The sequence below is a fragment of the Oncorhynchus clarkii genome, chromosome 1 (assembly GCF_045791955.1).
Source record: "Oncorhynchus clarkii lewisi isolate Uvic-CL-2024 chromosome 1, UVic_Ocla_1.0, whole genome shotgun sequence".
Classification (NCBI taxonomy): domain Eukaryota; kingdom Metazoa; phylum Chordata; class Actinopteri; order Salmoniformes; family Salmonidae; genus Oncorhynchus; species Oncorhynchus clarkii.
This window is the reverse complement of record NC_092147.1, coordinates 77169114-77185359: the sequence shown is the minus strand read 5'-3', so window position 1 is coordinate 77185359 and position 16246 is coordinate 77169114. Positions and strand designations below refer to the sequence as shown.

General features: G+C 44.3%; 1 protein-coding gene across 2 annotated transcripts in view; it reads left to right on the top strand.

Moving 5' to 3' along the window:
• LOC139412626 (attractin-like protein 1) overlaps positions 1 to 16246 on the top strand; it is a 319192-nt gene that overhangs the window by 81663 nt on the left and 221283 nt on the right. Inside the window, exons 13-18 of one of the 2 annotated variants that reach the window (XM_071159317.1) lie at positions 8337 to 8455; positions 8676 to 8792; positions 8958 to 9090; positions 11664 to 11851; positions 14474 to 14687; positions 15691 to 15879. In XM_071159317.1, coding sequence (XP_071015418.1) covers positions 8337 to 8455; positions 8676 to 8792; positions 8958 to 9090; positions 11664 to 11851; positions 14474 to 14687; positions 15691 to 15879 — 960 coding nt within the window. The remainder of the gene's footprint in view (positions 1 to 8336; positions 8456 to 8675; positions 8793 to 8957; positions 9091 to 11663; positions 11852 to 14473; positions 14688 to 15690; positions 15880 to 16246) is intronic. The other variant, XM_071159320.1, reaches the window with a different exon arrangement.

The window sequence follows — 16246 nt, the reverse complement described above, 5'->3', positions numbered from 1 at the left end:
TGCAGTAGTAGAGATAAGTCTACGACTGGAGCGGCTGGGGTCTTTGACAATTTTTAGGGCCTTTCTCTGACACCACCTGGTGTAGAGGTCCTGGATGGCAGGCAGCATAGCATTCTAGTTTGTTGTTGATGTGGACACCAAGGAATTTGAAGCTCTCAACCTGCTCCACTACAGCCCCGTCGATGAGAATGGGGGCGTGCTCGGTCCTCCTTTTCCTGTAGTCCACAATCATCTCCTTAGTCTTGGCTACGTTGAGGGATAGGTTGTTATTCTGGCACCACGTGGCCAGGTCTCTGACCTCCTCCCTATAGGCTGTCTCATTGTTGTCTTATGATCAGGCTTACCACTGTTGTGTCGTCAGCAAAATTAATGATGGTCATGCTTGGCCATGCAGTCGTGGGTGAGTACAGGAGGGAGTACAGGAGGGGACTGAGCACACACCCCTGTTGAGCTCCAGTGTTGAGGATCAGCGTGGCAGATGTGTTGCTACCTACCCTCACCACCTGGGGACGGCCCGTCAGGAAGTCCAGGATCCAGTTGCAGAGGGAGGTGTTTAGTCCCAGGATCCTTAGCTTAGTGATGAGCTTTGAGGGTACTATGGTGTTGAAATCTGAGCTGTAGTCAATGAATAGCATTCTCACATTAGTGTTCCTTTTGTCCAGGTGGGAAAGGGCAGTGTGGAGTGCAATAGAGATTGCATCATCTGTGGATCTGTTGGTGCGGTATGCAAATTGAAGTGGGTCTAGTGTTTCTGGGATAATGGTGTTGATGTGAGCCATTACCAACCTTTCAAAGCACTTCATGGCTACGGACGTGAGTGCTACGGGTCTGTAGTCATTTAGGCAGGTTGCCTTTGTGTTCTTGGGCACAGGGACTATGGTGGTCTGCTTGAAACATGTTGGTATTACATACTCAATCAGGGACATGTTGAAAATGTCAGTGAAGACACCTGCCAGTTGGTCAGCACATGCCCAGAGCACACGTCCCGGTAATTCGTCTTGCTCCGCAGCCTTGTGTATGTTGACCTGTTTAAAGGTCTTACTCAAGTTGGCTACGGAGTGCGTGATTACACAGTCGTCCGGAACAGCTGATGCTCTCTTGCATGCCCCAGTGTTGCTTTCCTCGAAGTGAGCATAGAAGTGATTTAGCTCGTCTGGTAAGCTCGTGTCACTGGGCAGCTCGCAGCTGTGCTTCCCTTTTGTAGTCTGTAATAGTTTGCAAGCCCTGCCACACAAGACTAGTGTCGGAGCCGGTGTAGTATGATTCAATCTTAGCCCTGTATTGACGCTTTGCTTATTTGGTGGTTCGTCGCAGGGCATAGCAGGATTTCTTGTAAGCTTCTGGGTTAGAGTCCCACACCTTGAAAGCTGCAGCTCTACCCTTTAGCTCAGTGTGAATGTTTCCTCTAATCCATGGCTTCTGGTTGGGGTATGTACGTACGGTCACTGAGGGGACGACGTCCTCGATGCACTTATTGATAAAGCCAGTGACTGATGTGGTGTACTCCTCAATGCCATCGGAAGAATCCCGGAACATATTCCAGTCTGTGATAGCAAAACAGTCCTGTAGTTTAGCATCTGCTTCATCTGAACACTTTTTTATAGACCGAGTCACTGGTGCTTCCTGCTTTAATTTTAGCTTTTAAGCAGGAATCAGGAGGATAGAGTTGTGGTCGAATTTACAAAATGGAGGGTGAGGGAGAGCTTTGTACGCGTCTCTCTGTGTGTACAGGTGATCTAGAATTTTGGTTTGGTAGAACTGATTTAAGTTTCCCTGCATTAAAGTCTCTGGCCACTAGGAGCGCTGTCTCTGGGTGAGTGGTTTCCTGTTTGCTTATTTCCTTATACAGCTGACTGAGTGCGGTCTTAGTGCCAGCATCTGCCTGTAGTGGTAAATAAACAGCCACGAAAAGTATAGCTGAAAACTCACTAGGCATGTAGTGCCTGCAATTTATCACAATATACTCTACTTCAGGCGAGCAAAATCTAGATACTTCCTTAGATTTCTTGCACCAGCTGTTGTTTACAAATATACACAGACCGCCCCCCCTCGTCTTACTGTACTATCTTTCCAGTGCAGCGTATATCCCGCTAGCTGAATATCCATGTCGTCAGTCAGCCACGATTCCGTGAAACATAGAATATTACAGTTTTTGATGTCCCGTTGGTAGGATATTCGTGATCGTACCTCGTCTAATTTATTGTCCGATGATTGCACGTTGGCGAGTAGTATTGATGGTAACGGCAGCTTTTCCAGTTGCCTTCGCCGGGTCCTGGCCAGGCATCCGGCTCTTTGTCCTCTGTACCTGCGTTGCTTCCTCTTGCAAATAACGGGGATGTCGGTCCTGTGGGGTGTTTGGAGAATGTCTTGTGCGTCGTCTTTGTTGTAGAAAAAATATTTTTCTAATCTGAGGTGAGTGATCGCTGTCCTGATATCCAGAAGATATTTTTTTCTCCGTAAGATACGGTTGCAGAAACATTATGTACAAAAGTTACAAATAACGCAAAAAACCCCACATAATAGCACAATTGGTTGGGCGCCCGTAAAACTGCTGCCATTTCTTTTTAATATTTCCAAATCCCACCAACATCATCCGCCTCAGAACGCAACTGGTCCTTGTTTGGGAACATGCACACCAAAGCACGTAACAGGCTGACCAATACAAGGGTTGAAAAATTGGTGGCCATCCGGGCAAATTTGTGTCTTTTTGAGCCTGACAACGAGCCTTCCTCAACAAGGTTGGAAAGTGACAGTGAAGATGAGGCCTCAGAGTCTGATGTTCAAGAGGTGGACATTGAGGAGGTCCAGGGAGAAGACATGGAAGCCTGAGAGGAAGACAACCAAAGCTTTAGTTTCTAGACTATAATTTTACAGATGTATGTTCAAAACGTTTTTGGTAGATGTGATAGATCATTGGGGATCATTAAATATTCCCTTTCTTTTGTTGTTCAGTGAAATCATCCCATGTGAAGAGTCAACTCATTTAATTGAAGTTCAATTCGTAAATATTTTTTACATTTTTATTTGTATTGGAATTACTTAATTATTTTAATTGTCTACTTATGATAAGGTAAAAGGTTTATGTTTCTGTCTCCATATGTTACGGTAAATTTATCAAATGCAAACAACATTTACATTTAAATGATATTCCTTTGCATATATTTCCGTTAATTCCCATATATTCCTGTTAATTCCCATGGAACGTTTCCACCTCTGAATATTCCCCAACATGTGCAACCCTAGTTCCAACAGTGCAGCAATATCTAACAAGTAATATCTAACCATTTCACAACATAGACCCAATACACACAAATCAAATTAAAGGAATGGAGTTAGGAATATATAATTATATGGACGAGCAATGTTAGAGCGGCATAGACTAAGATACTGTAGAATAGTACAGTATATACAGTGGGGCAAAAAAGTATTTAGTCAGCCACCAATTGTGCACGTTCTCCCACTTAAAAAGATGAGAGAGGCCTGTAATTTTCCTCATAGGTACACTTCAACTATGACAGACAAAATGAGAAAAAAAATCCAGAAAATCACATTGTAGGATTTTTTTATGAATTTATTTGCAAATTATGGTGGAAAATAAGTATTTGGTCACCTACAAATAAGCAAGATTTCTGGCTCTCACAGACCTGTAAGTTCTTCTTTAAGAGGTTCTTCCTCCACTAGTTACCTGTATTAATGGCACCTGTTTGAACTTGTTATCAGTATAAAAGACACCTGTCCACAACCTCAAACAGTCCCACTCCAAACTCCACTATGGCCAAGACCAAAGAGCTGTCAAAGGACACCAGAAACAAAATTGTAGACCTGCACCAGGCTGGGAAGACTGAATCTGCAATAGGTAAGCAGTTTGGTTTGAAGAAATCAACTGTGGGAGCAATTATTAGGAAATGGAAGACATACAAGACCACTGCTAATCTCCCTCGATCTGGGGCTCCATACAAGATCTCACCCCGTGGGGTCAAAATGATCACAAAAATCCCAGAACCACACGGGGGGACCTAGTGAATGACCTGCAGAGAGCTGGGACCAAAGTAACAAAGCCTACCATCAGTAACACACTACGCCGCCAGGGACTCAAATCCTGCAGTGCCAGACGTGTCTCCCTGCTTAAGCCAGTACATGTCCAGGCCCGTCTGAAGTTTGCTAGAGAGCATTTGGATGATCCAGAAGAAGATTGGGAGAATGTCATATGGTCAGATGAAACCAAAATATAACTTTTTGGTAAAAACTCAACTCGTCGTGTTTGGAGGACAAAGAATGCGGAGTTGCATCCAAAGAACACCATACCTACTGTGAAGCATGGGGGTGGAAACATCATGCTTTGGGGCTGTTTTTCTGCAAAGGGACCAGGACGACTGATCCGTGTAAAGGAAAGAATGAATGGGGCCAAGTATCGTGAGATTTTGAATGAAAACCTCCTTCCATCAGCAAGGGCATTGAAGATGAAACGTGGCTGGGTCTTTCAGCATGACAATGATCCCAAACACACCGCCCGGGCAACGAAGGAGTGGCTTCGTAAGAAGCATTTCAAGGTCCTGGAGTGGTCTAGCCAGTCTCCAGATCTCAACCCCATAGAACATCTTTGGAGGGAGTTGAAAGTCCGTGGTGCCCAGCAACAGCCCCAAAACATCACTGCTCTAGAGGATATCTCTATGGAGGAATGGGCCTAAATACCAGCAACAGTGTGTGAAAACCTTGTGAAGACTTACAGTAAACGTTTGACCTCTGTCATTGCCAACAAAGGGTATATAACAAAGTATTGAGAAACTTTTGTTATTGACCAAATACGTATTTTCCACCATAATTTGCAAATAAATTCATTAAAAAATCCTACAATGTGATTTTCTGGATTTTATTTCTCATTTCGTCTGTCATAGTTGAAGTGTACCTATGATGAAAATTACAGGCCTCTCTCATCTTTTTAAGTGGGAGAACTTGCACAATTGGTGGCTGACTAAATACTTTTTTGCTCCACTGTACATGTAAGATGAGGAATGTATGATGTGTAAACATTATTAAAGTGGCATTATTTAAAGTGACTAGTGTTCCATTTATTAAAGTGGCCAATAATTTTGAGTCTTTATGTAGGCAGCAGCCTCTCTGTGTTAGTGATGGCTGTTTTTCAGTCTCTGTCCCAGCTTTGAAACACCTGTACTGACCTTGCCTTCTGGATAGTAGCGGGGTGACCATGCGGTGGCTCAGGGGGTTGTTGTCCTTTGATTTTTTTGGCCTTCCTGTGACATTGGGTGTGAGCACTATGGGCGATAGTCATTTAGACAGGTTACCGTGGCGATCTTGGGCACAGGGACTATGGTGGTCTGCTTGAAGCAAATGTATTACAGACTCGGACAGGGAGAGGTTGAAAATGTCAGTGAAGACACTTGCCAGGTGGTCAGCACATTATACATCCTGGTAATTTGTCTGGCCTTGCAGCCTTGGGAATGTTAACCTGTTTAAAGGTCTTTCTCACATCGGCTACGTAGAGCGTGATTACATAGTCGTCCAGCTTGTTCTCTCACACGTAGTTCAGTGGTTTGTTTCAAAGCAAGCATTCAAGACATTTAGCTCGTATGGTAGGCTCATGTCACTGGGCAGCTAGTGGCTGGGTTTACCTTTGTAACTCGAGATAGTTTGCAAGCCCTGCCACATCCGACGAGTGTCAGCCTGTGTAGTAGGATTGTAAGGGGTCTTGTATTGAAGCTTTTCCTGTTTGATGGTTCGTCGGAGGGTGTAGCAGGATTTCTAGTAAGCTTCCGTATTAGTGTCCCGCTCCTTGAAAGCGGCAGCTCTAGCCTTTAGTACTGGACAGCTTTGTGACATCAATTGGACTTTGGTGGTCAAGATGTGTTGGTATCTGTATTGATTCCGCAAAAGCCATGACAGGGAGACATAGTAGAGTGGTAACACGTGTTCAAGCAGTTGCTCCCGATGCCACTTGGGTACACTGCAGCATCCACTGAGAGGTTCTTGCTGCCAAGGGAATGCCTGACAGCTTGAAAGACGTTTTGGACACCACAGTGAAAATGGTTAACTTTCTTAAAGCAAGGACCCTGAACTCTCGTGTATTTTCTGCATTATGCAATGATACGGGCAGCGACCATGTAACGCTTTTACAACATATAGAATTGCGCTGGTTATCAAGGGGCAAAGTATTGACGTGTTTTTTTTAAATTGTGAGGCGAGCTTAAAGTTTTCTTTACTGACCATCATTTTCACTTGTCTGACCGCTTGTATGATGACGCGTTTCTCACATGACTGGCCTATCTGGGTGATGTTTTTTCTCACCTGAATGATCTGAATCTAGGATTACAGGGACTCTATACAACTATATTCAATGATTGGGACAAAATTGAGGCTATGTTCAAGAAGTTGGAGCTCTTCTCTGTCTGCATTAACAAGGACAACACCCAGGTCTTGTATGATTTTTTTTGTGTGCAAATGAACTCAAGCTTACGGACAATGTCAAATGTGATATAGCGAAGCATCTAAGTCCACTTACCGATATCTGAACAAGAGAGCCTCATCGAAATTGCAGCAAGCGGTTCTGTAAAAATGTCATTTAATCAGAAGCTACTGCCAGATTTCTAAATAGGGCTGCGCTCAGAGTATCCTGCCTTGGCAAATTGCGTTGTTAAGACACTGATGCCCTTGGCAACCACGCACCAATGTGAAGAGTGGATTCTCGGCCCTCACTAGCTTGAAACTAAATACAGGCACAGACTGTGTGTGGGAAATGATTTAAGACAGACTCTCTCCAATACAACCCAAAATTGCAGAGTTATGTGCAAGCACACCCTTCTCATTAACCTGTGGTGAGTTATTCACAATTTTCGATTAACAAATAAAGTTTTATATGTAAGGTGGCTAAATAAAGAGCAAAGTTACTGATTATTATTTGTGCCCTGGTCCTATAAGAACTCTTTGTCACTTCTCACGGGTTGTGACAAAAACTCACACTTAGTCTTATGTTTAATAAATGTATGGGAACCACTGCTCTAGAACTAAGCAACAGCTCTAGTTGACATTCCTGCAGTCAGCATGCCAATTTAACGCTCCCCCAAAACTTGTGACACCAGACTTTGTTAACAAAGAGACACACACCTGCCTTTGAGTTTACGAGACGCTGTGGTTCTGTCCTGCGTATGCATAGAAAAAACAGCTAGATTTATATTAACCATGTCCCCGTTCAGCCGCGACTCTGAAGCACAGGATATTACAGATCTTCACGTCCAGTTGATAGGATAGTCTCGAATGGATCTCGTCCAGTTTGTTCTCCAATGATTGTACGTTCGCCAGTGGAACAGAGGGTTGAGGAGGTTTATTTACTCGTCGCCGTGGTTTCATTGAAGTAGAATTCTTCATCCAAATCTCTATTCTGATTTCCAGGTGCTCTTTCAGTCATAGGAAACAATGGCAGAAACATTATGTCCAAAAAGAAATACACAAAATAACATAATTGGTCAGGAGCCCGTAAAATTGCCCAACACATCCCAGCGGCATTCTCTCTTACCTGACTAATGGATACATGCTCTATAGTTGAGCCGTCCATGATGAAGCCAAATCACATTTCACATAAAACTCTCTGGTTCCTTACCTATGTCTTGTACTGTATGAATCATCATCCTCCAGGAAAGCAATAATCATTATTTGATTCCTCTTAAAGCCTGTGTTCATAATCGTGGGAAGAAAAGGTCAGGACCAACACAATTATTCCATTCGGAGGCAATTACCATTATGCTGAAAATACACTGACACGGAAACACATGTATTGTGTTTTTATCTGTGGGCAAACCCGAGGTTATGATCATAATCATAATTACAGGGCGGTTTTAGAGCATTATCACTGGTGAATTGGACCGGTGATTAATGAAATGACGTTTTAATTGATGACAGATTATCACACTGTTTATCCTCTGTCCTTGTCGAATCGTTCAGTCAGTCATTTGTAGTTGGCTGCTGGCATGCAGGGTAAGTGGCTCTACAGGGCCACTAGAAATGATAGGCATAGAGCCAGACCCATCTACCTTTCTGTTTTCTTGCTGATAAGGTGGTATTGCAGGGGACATTTGCGTGTCAAACCTATTTTATTTCTTGATTGAGTCACTATGCTGTTTACTAGTATTGTTTATCTGACTGTCCTCTGTCCTCAAGATTCCCTGTCTTGGCCCAGTCTCTGTTCTGCTACGGTCACCACTGATCTTGAACATGAACTCTCTTGCTGACTAGGTTCTCTAACTCTGTTCCCTTGTAAAACTGTCTGTAATCGAGATGAACTTCCGTTGTTAAACTGTGTGTGGTCCCCCCCCCCCCCCCTCCAGACAGTGCAGCCGAGAGATGCTACAGGTTTTCCGACTGCGTCAGCTGCACTGCCAACACCAACGGCTGCCAGTGGTGTGAAGACAAGAAGTGCATCTCTGCCTCCAACAACTGCACTGTGGTGAGTCTGCCTACAGGGGGCGGAAGTGAGATGGCACAATCACAGCTAAAGTTGTCAATAAATTACACAGCATGAATAGTCAGGTAGCTTAAAGCTTGCCTTCTCATACGTCACCACTTAACTGTTGTTGTAGACAAGTCATTATTATCTCCCCTGCTTGGCTAACAGTGTCAGTTAGCCTAATGCTTGCCCCTGCTGTCTCCTCTATGTGTGTCTGTAGCTGACCCTGGAGCTAGCGCAGCAGCATAGAGGTCCTCTGTCCCTGGCCCCTCCCCCTTCCATGCTGTCTGATCACCAGCTCTCTGTGTGGAAGCAAGGGGCCAAGATGATGGGACATGTGGGTATTCCATACTGTTGCAGGGGCTTTGCTGTTAATGTCAATCCATCCTTTTCTGTTCTGCCAAAGCACAAATTGCAGCTTTACATTACCCCAATATTGTGAAGCAAATGCACCATAATAATAACAATGTTGACGTTTGTTACTTGTATTCTTTCTTCCCAGTCTGTGAGGAACTTCACCAAATGCCATGTGAGGAATGAACAGATCTGCAGCAAGCTGGTCAACTGTAAGAGCTGCTCCCTCAACCTCCACTGTCAATGGGAGCTTCAGCAACAGGAGTGCCATGCCATCCCTGGTGAGAAAGAACACACACACACACATACACAAATGTCTTCCAAAATCTCCAAACAAGCAAGAACTTAGCTGACTACCTGTTTGACAGCTATAAGCAAGTTTGATTGATTGGAGAACTTGTGCCAATGTTTGATGCATTATTAACTAGGGCTGGGACTTGCCTGGGACCTCACAATACGATATTATTACAATACTTAGGTGCTGATGCGTATTGCGGTTCTCACGATTCTAAACTCAGCAAAAAAAGAAATGTCCTCTCACTGTCAACTGCGTTTATTTTCAGCAAACTTAACGTGCAAAAATGTGTCTGAACACAACAAGATGCAACAACTGAGACATAAACTGAACAAGTTCCACAGACATGTGACGAACAGAAATTGAATAATGTGTCCCTGAACAAAGGGGGGGTCAAAATCAAAAGTACCAGTCAGTATCTGGTGTGGCCACTTGCTGCATTAAGTACTGCAGTGCATCTCCTCCTCATGGACTGCACCAGATTGGCCAGTTCTTGCTGTGAGATGTTACCCCACTCTTCCACCAAGGCACCTGCAAGTTTCCGGACATTTCTGGGGGGAATGGCCCTAGCCCTCACCCTCCGATCCAACAGGTCCGAGACGTGCTCAATGGGATTGAGATCCGGGCTCTTCGCTGGCCATGGCAGAACACTGACATTCCTGTCTTGCAGGAAATCACACACAGATTGAGCAGTATGGCTGGTGGCATTGTCATGCTGGAGGGTCATGTCAGGATGAGCCTGCAGGAAGGGTACCACGTCAGGGAGATGAATGTCTTCCTGTAACGCACAGCGTTGAGATTGCCTGCAATGACAACAAGCTCAGTCTGATGACGCTGTGACACACCGCCCCAGACCATGACGGACCCTCCACCTCCAAATCGATCCCGCTCCAGAGTACAGGCCTCGGTGTAACACTCATTCCTTCAACAGTGTACGTGAATCCGGCCATCACCCCTGGTGAGACAAAACTGCGATTCGTCAGTGAAGAGCACTATTGCGGACAGTCTGAGCACTGATGGAGGGATTGTGCTTTCCTGGTGTAACTCGGGCAGTTGTTTTTGCCATCCTGTACCTGTCCCGCAGGTGTGATGTTCGGATGTACCGATCCTGTGCAGATGTTGTTACACGTGGTCTACCACCGCGAGGAAGATCAGCTGTCCGCCCCGTCTCCCTGTAGCACTGTCTTAGGTGTCTCACAGTACAGACATTGCGATTTATTTTCCTGGCCACATCTGCAGTCCTCATTCATACTTGCATCATGCCTAAGGCACATTCACGTAGATGAGCAGGGACCCTGGGCATCTTTCTTTTGGTGTTTTTCAGAGTCAGTAGATAGGCCTCTTTAGTGTCCTAAGATTTCATAACTGTGACCTTAATTGCCTACCGTCTGTAATCTGTTAGTGTCTTAACGACCGTTACACAGGTACATGTTCATTAATTGTTTATGGTTCATTGAACAAGCATGGGAAACAGTGTTTAAACCCTTTACAATGAAGATCTGTTATTATTTGGATTTTTACGAATTCTCTTTGAAAGACCATACTGAAAAAGGTACATTTCTTTTTTTGCTGAGCTTGTGTGTGTGTGTGTGCTGTGTATATATATATGTGAATTGCAAATTGAGCCTGACCTTTGGCTTCAATGTAAAGTTATGAGTGATTACCAAAAAGTGCTGCAATGTTGATCTGTGTATTGTTCTAAAGACTGTAACTCTAGCCAAGTGTTTGAGTTCTTCACTACTGCTCTGTCGTTAAGTCATCTTTTCAATAGCCTTTTATGGAAAAAAGGGATTCTTTCTCAGTCTGATGAAAAGCATGTGATGGTATCCATTATCCAAACTATGAATGTAATCAGCGCAAGTCTCCGAAATAAGCAGAAAAATTGTTGTGATGAAACTGGAGTTGTTTTTCCTTTAATTTCTGCAAATTGTTGTTTTCATAAAGGTCTCGTCAGGCGTCCATGTAGTTCCTCCCACTGTTTGACGTGTCTGTTTGCTGGTGCTGGACAGACCCATACTTGTGTATTCATGCAGGGTGGTCGATGCACGCCTCTTTGAAGAATAGTCCATCATTCTCTATCTTTATCTCAACTGACTGTCATTGCCTGATTTCACACCATCAAATACTTGTCAGTCAACCTCACTTTTATATTTAAGCAATAAGGCATGAGGGGCTGTGGTATATGGCCAATATACCATGGCTAAGGGCTGTTCTTAAACACAACGCAACGCAACGCAATGTGCCTGAAAACAGCCCTTAGCCGTGGTATATTGGCCATATACCACAAACCTCCGAGGTGCCTTATTGCTATTATAAACTGGTTATCAACGTAATTAGAATAGTAAAAATAAATGTGTTGTCATACCCGTGGTCAGCCAATCAGCATTCAGGGCTCGAACCGCCCAGTTTATAATTAACGATATATCAGTGTGCTGTGAGTTGCATATCAAATCCAGTTGATATGAGGGGTCTTGAGGCCAGGAGCAGATCTATGCACTATCCAATTGCGTGGCCCAGCACAGTCAGAAGCCTGGGTCTAAAGTACTGCTCTGTCCACAGCTCAGCTCTGTGGAGAAGGCTGGCACCATGTAGGGGAGGCATGCCTGAGGATCAACTCCAGCAGGGAGAGCTATGACAACGCCCAGCACTACTGTAAGAACCTAGACGGGAACATAGCCTCCCTCACCACCCCCAAGCAGGTGGACTTTGTACTGGACGAGCTGCAGAAGTACCAGCTACAGGAGAAGGTAAGGGAAACGCCTCGGTTTAAAATGGTGTGTTGTTTTGAACGTTGTCCTTCATAAAGTTCTGTCTTGAGGAATGCATTTTTTCCCAATACGAATGCCTAAGGAATCGCCATGACAGTGGAACTTATATTACCCCATGATGATCTGAAGCCAAACCCATTGAACACGTGTCTTAGCTTTAATTACTGATCAGTCAGTCCACACGTGATCCATTGGATATAGCGCCAACACTGAGATTTCCGTGATCCCAACCTAAATTTTTGTATTTATTTTGTCAAGGGTCACACTTCCCGTTTAAATGCCCACCACACATGTCGGCTTTTCCAGTGATTGTGCTGTCAGAACTGAGAAGGATATGCAGGAGCAAGTATTTGACTGAGGTTATTATTTGAATGGTGCTCGAGGATCTGTCTCGATGGTTTTAGGGTGGGGTGTTTAAGTAGCATGTTTCTGCTCTTTCAATATTAACACTGTTCTTTATAATAAAGCTCACCTTTGATGTTCTATGATGCAGTGGCAACAGGTATCCCTCTTAGCTCTTTTCTGCCAGTTATTTGGAAGGAGTTTATGCTATTCGTGGCTACAATAATCTGTTTTCTTTTCATCCAAGCAATTCATTATTTTTTGTCCCAGTTGGCCTGTAATAGGGGATTTGAATTCAAGTGCATTTTCAGAGTACAGCAACAAGTGTTTCAGGATTTGAATCCTTCCGGTCTCCCTCGGTTACTCAAGTGTTCCGCTCTTGTAAATGTTCACTGTGTGATAGATCATAGCAGGTGTTGCCGGCTAATTAACCATTCATTACAGGTAAAACTTTTGAGACATTATTGCCGTTATGAAATAACTCATACACAGACATTTGTAAAAGTCTAAGTACCTTAGTTTAATGACTCTGGCCTGTCTTGGTTTTATGGGTTAGTGTTGGCTGAGGTCGGCACTTTCACTGTAATTATAGCAATTTGCCCAACGGTTTGATTTAAGATTTCACATAAACATTACTTTGATCAAATATATATGATGTACTGTAAGTTGGGAAATGAATAACATGTTTTCATACTGACTGACCCTCAACATGGAGAATAGAGAAAACTCTTAGCTTAGATTCCATGCTCTCCATCCATAACCTCTCGCTCACTCTTTCTTCTTTCTCTCCCCATCTCCTTCTCATCTTTCTCTTTTTCTCCCACTCTCTACCTCTTTTTCTCCCTCTCTCTCTCTTTTTCTCCCTCTCTCTACCTCTTTTTCTCCCTCTCTCTACCTCCTTTTCTCCTTACCTATTTTTCTCTCTCTCTACCTCTTTTTCTCCCTCGCTCTACCGCTTTTTCTCTCTCTCGCTCTACCTCTTTTTCTCTCTCTCGCTCTACCTCTTTTTCTCTCTCTCGCTCTACCTCTTTTTCTCTCTCGCTCTACCTCTTTTTCTCCCTCTCTCTACCTCTTTTTCTCCCTCTCTCTACCTCTTTTTCTCTCTCTCTACCTCTTTTTCTCTCTCTCTACCTCTTTTTCTCTCTCTCTCTACCTCTTTTTCTCTCTCTCTCTACCCTTTTTTCTCTCTCTCTACCTCTTTTTCTCTCTCTACCTCTTTTTCTCCCTCACTCTACCTCTTGTTCTCCCTCGCTCTACCTCTTTTTCTCCCTCGCTCTACCTCTTTTTCTCCCTCGCTCTACCTCTTTTTCTCCCTCTCTCTACCTCTTTTTCTCTCTCTACCTCTTTTTCTCCCTCTCTCTACCTTTTTTTCTCCCTCTCTCTACCTCTTTCTCCCTCGCTGTACCTCTTTTTCTCTCTCTCTACCTCTTTTTCTCTCTCTCTACCTCTTTTTCTCCCTCGCTCTCCCTCTTTTTCTCTCTCTCTACCTCTTTTTATCTCTCTCTCTCTACCTATTTTTCTCCCTCTCTCTACCTCTTTTTCTCTCTCTACCTCTTTTTCTCCCTCGCTCTACCTCTTTTTCTCTCTCTCGCTCTACCTCTTTTTCTCTCTCTCGCTCTACCTCTTTTTCTCTCTCTCGCTCTACCTCTTTTTCTCCCTCTACCTCTTTTTCTCCCTCTCTCTACCTATTTTTCTCTCTCTCTACCTCTTTTTCTCTCTCTCTCTACCTCTTTTTCTCTCTCTCTACCTCTTTTTCTCTCTCTCTCTACCCTTTTTTCTCTCTCTCTACCTCTTTTTCTCTCTCTACCTCTTTTTCTCCCTCGCTCTACCTCTTTTTCTCCCTCGCTCTACCTCTTTTTCTCCCTCGCTCTACCTCTTTTTCTCCCTCGCTCTACCTCTTTTTCTCCCTCGCTCTACCTATTTTTCTCTCGCTCTACCTCTTTTTCTCCCTCTCTCTACCTCTTTTTCTCTCTCTACCTCTTTTTCTCCCTCTCTCTACCTCTTTTTCTCCCTCTCTCTACCTCTTTTTCTCCCTCTCTCTACCTCTTTTTCTCCCTCTCTCTACCTCTTTTTCTCCCTCTCTCTACCTCTTTCTCCCTCGCTCTACCTCTTTTTCTCTCTCTCTACCTCTTTTTCTCTCTCTACCTCTTTTTCTCCCTCGCTCTCCCTCTTTTTCTCTCTCTCTACCTCTTTTTATCTCTCTCTCTCTACCTCTTTTCCTCTCTCTACCTCTTTTTCTCCCTTCTCTTTGTCCTGTAGAAGATAGCTCCGTGGGTGGGCCTGAGAAAGATCAACATCTCATACTGGGGCTGGGAGGACATGTCTCCCTTCACCAACTCCTCTCTGCAGTGGCTGACTGGAGAGCCCAGCGACTCAGGCTTCTGTGCCTACCTGGAGAGGGCAGAGGTGTCAGGGCTCAAGGCCAACCCCTGCACCGCCACCACCGACGGACTCATCTGTGAAAAACCAGTTGGTGAGAGAGGGACTGGGAGAGAGAGGGAGGGAGGTAGAGGGAAGGAGAGCTGTAGAATAATTGAGGTGGGGATGATTTGAACAATGAAGACTAAATACAGACTAATTCTCAAAGACACCTGCAACCCTTGTGAATTCTAAGAAGCCTCCCTTGAACATGTGATTGATCCATTCAGCAGTTGCTAGTATGTGATCATTCTAAAGCTCAATCAGACACTATTGAATTAAAGATCCGTTGGAGTGGCAAAGAAAAGTTTACATCCAGAAACCCGTGTTGCCATCATCAGTGACAAGGGGCAGAATTCACTAGTCTAGTGAATTTAAAAGGGGGCAGATTGTATGTGCAGGGATACTGTATTGTTTTAGGAAGAGTAGTGGTACAACTGGAGAAGATCACAGCCCGGACTGTTTGACAGTAGCTGACCTTCTTCCCCATCATGGCCCCTCAGTGACCGACCTGTCCTACTCACACAAACACACATGCAAGGAAACTGGAATCAACAGGCTCACCTGACTCACGGTCTTTTTCCTGTCTGCTTTTAGCCCCACTGAACTATTCTAGAACTGATTTTAAGAGCCCAGAATAGCTGGGGAGCCCAAGCAAATGAATCCTTAAGTGTTCGGTTTTGGCCGCCATCCCTCCCATAGCTCCGCTTTGTACAGACAGAGTAGAGGGGGAATGGGTAACCAAAGACACCCTGCAGTTTCTCATTACCGTTCTGCTTCCTCTCTCGCGGGGGTGTCTCCCACTCTGAAATAACTTGCCTGTCCTAACTCAGCTCAAATGATGGAGGTAGACTGAGGGAGGAAATTACTCTTGGTTACCGTCTACTCTTGAGTTAAATGACTTATTTAATGAATGGTTATGTGAGTACTTGTTGTAAAAAATACTCTGTCCAAGGTAGAGAGGAAATGTCTGCTTTAAACACTGCAGTTGATTTTCAGCACTACTGTGCACTGGACAGACATGATTTAAATGTTACCTTATTTTCTCCTGTCTACAGTGAGCCCCAACCAGAGTGCCCGTCCGTGTAAGACGCCCTGCTCCCTGCGCACCACCTGTGCCAACTGCACCAGCCAGGCCATGGAGTGTATGTGGTGCAGCAGCACCCAGCGTTGTGTGGACTCCAACGCCTACGTCATCTCCTTCCCCTACGGACAGTGTCTGGAGTGGCAGACTGGAGACTGCGCCTGTGAGTATACCAGTCATACTGGATGAGTCAAACTGTCCAGCATCCACTGTGTGTGTGTTTTCAATACAACCTCCAAAAGGAATACAGTGGGGCAAAAAAGTATTTAGTCAGCCACCAATTGTGCAAGTTCTCCCACTTAAAAAGATGAGAGGCCTGTATAATTTTCATCATAGGTACACTTCAACTATGATAGACAAAATGAGAAAAAAATCCAGAAATTCTCATTGTAGGATTTTTTATGAATTTATTTGCAAATTATGGTGGAAAACAAGTATTTGGTCACCTACAAACAAGCAAGATTTCTGGCTCTCACAGACCTGTAAGTTCTTCTTTAAGAGGCTCCTCTGTCCTCCACTCGTTACCTGTA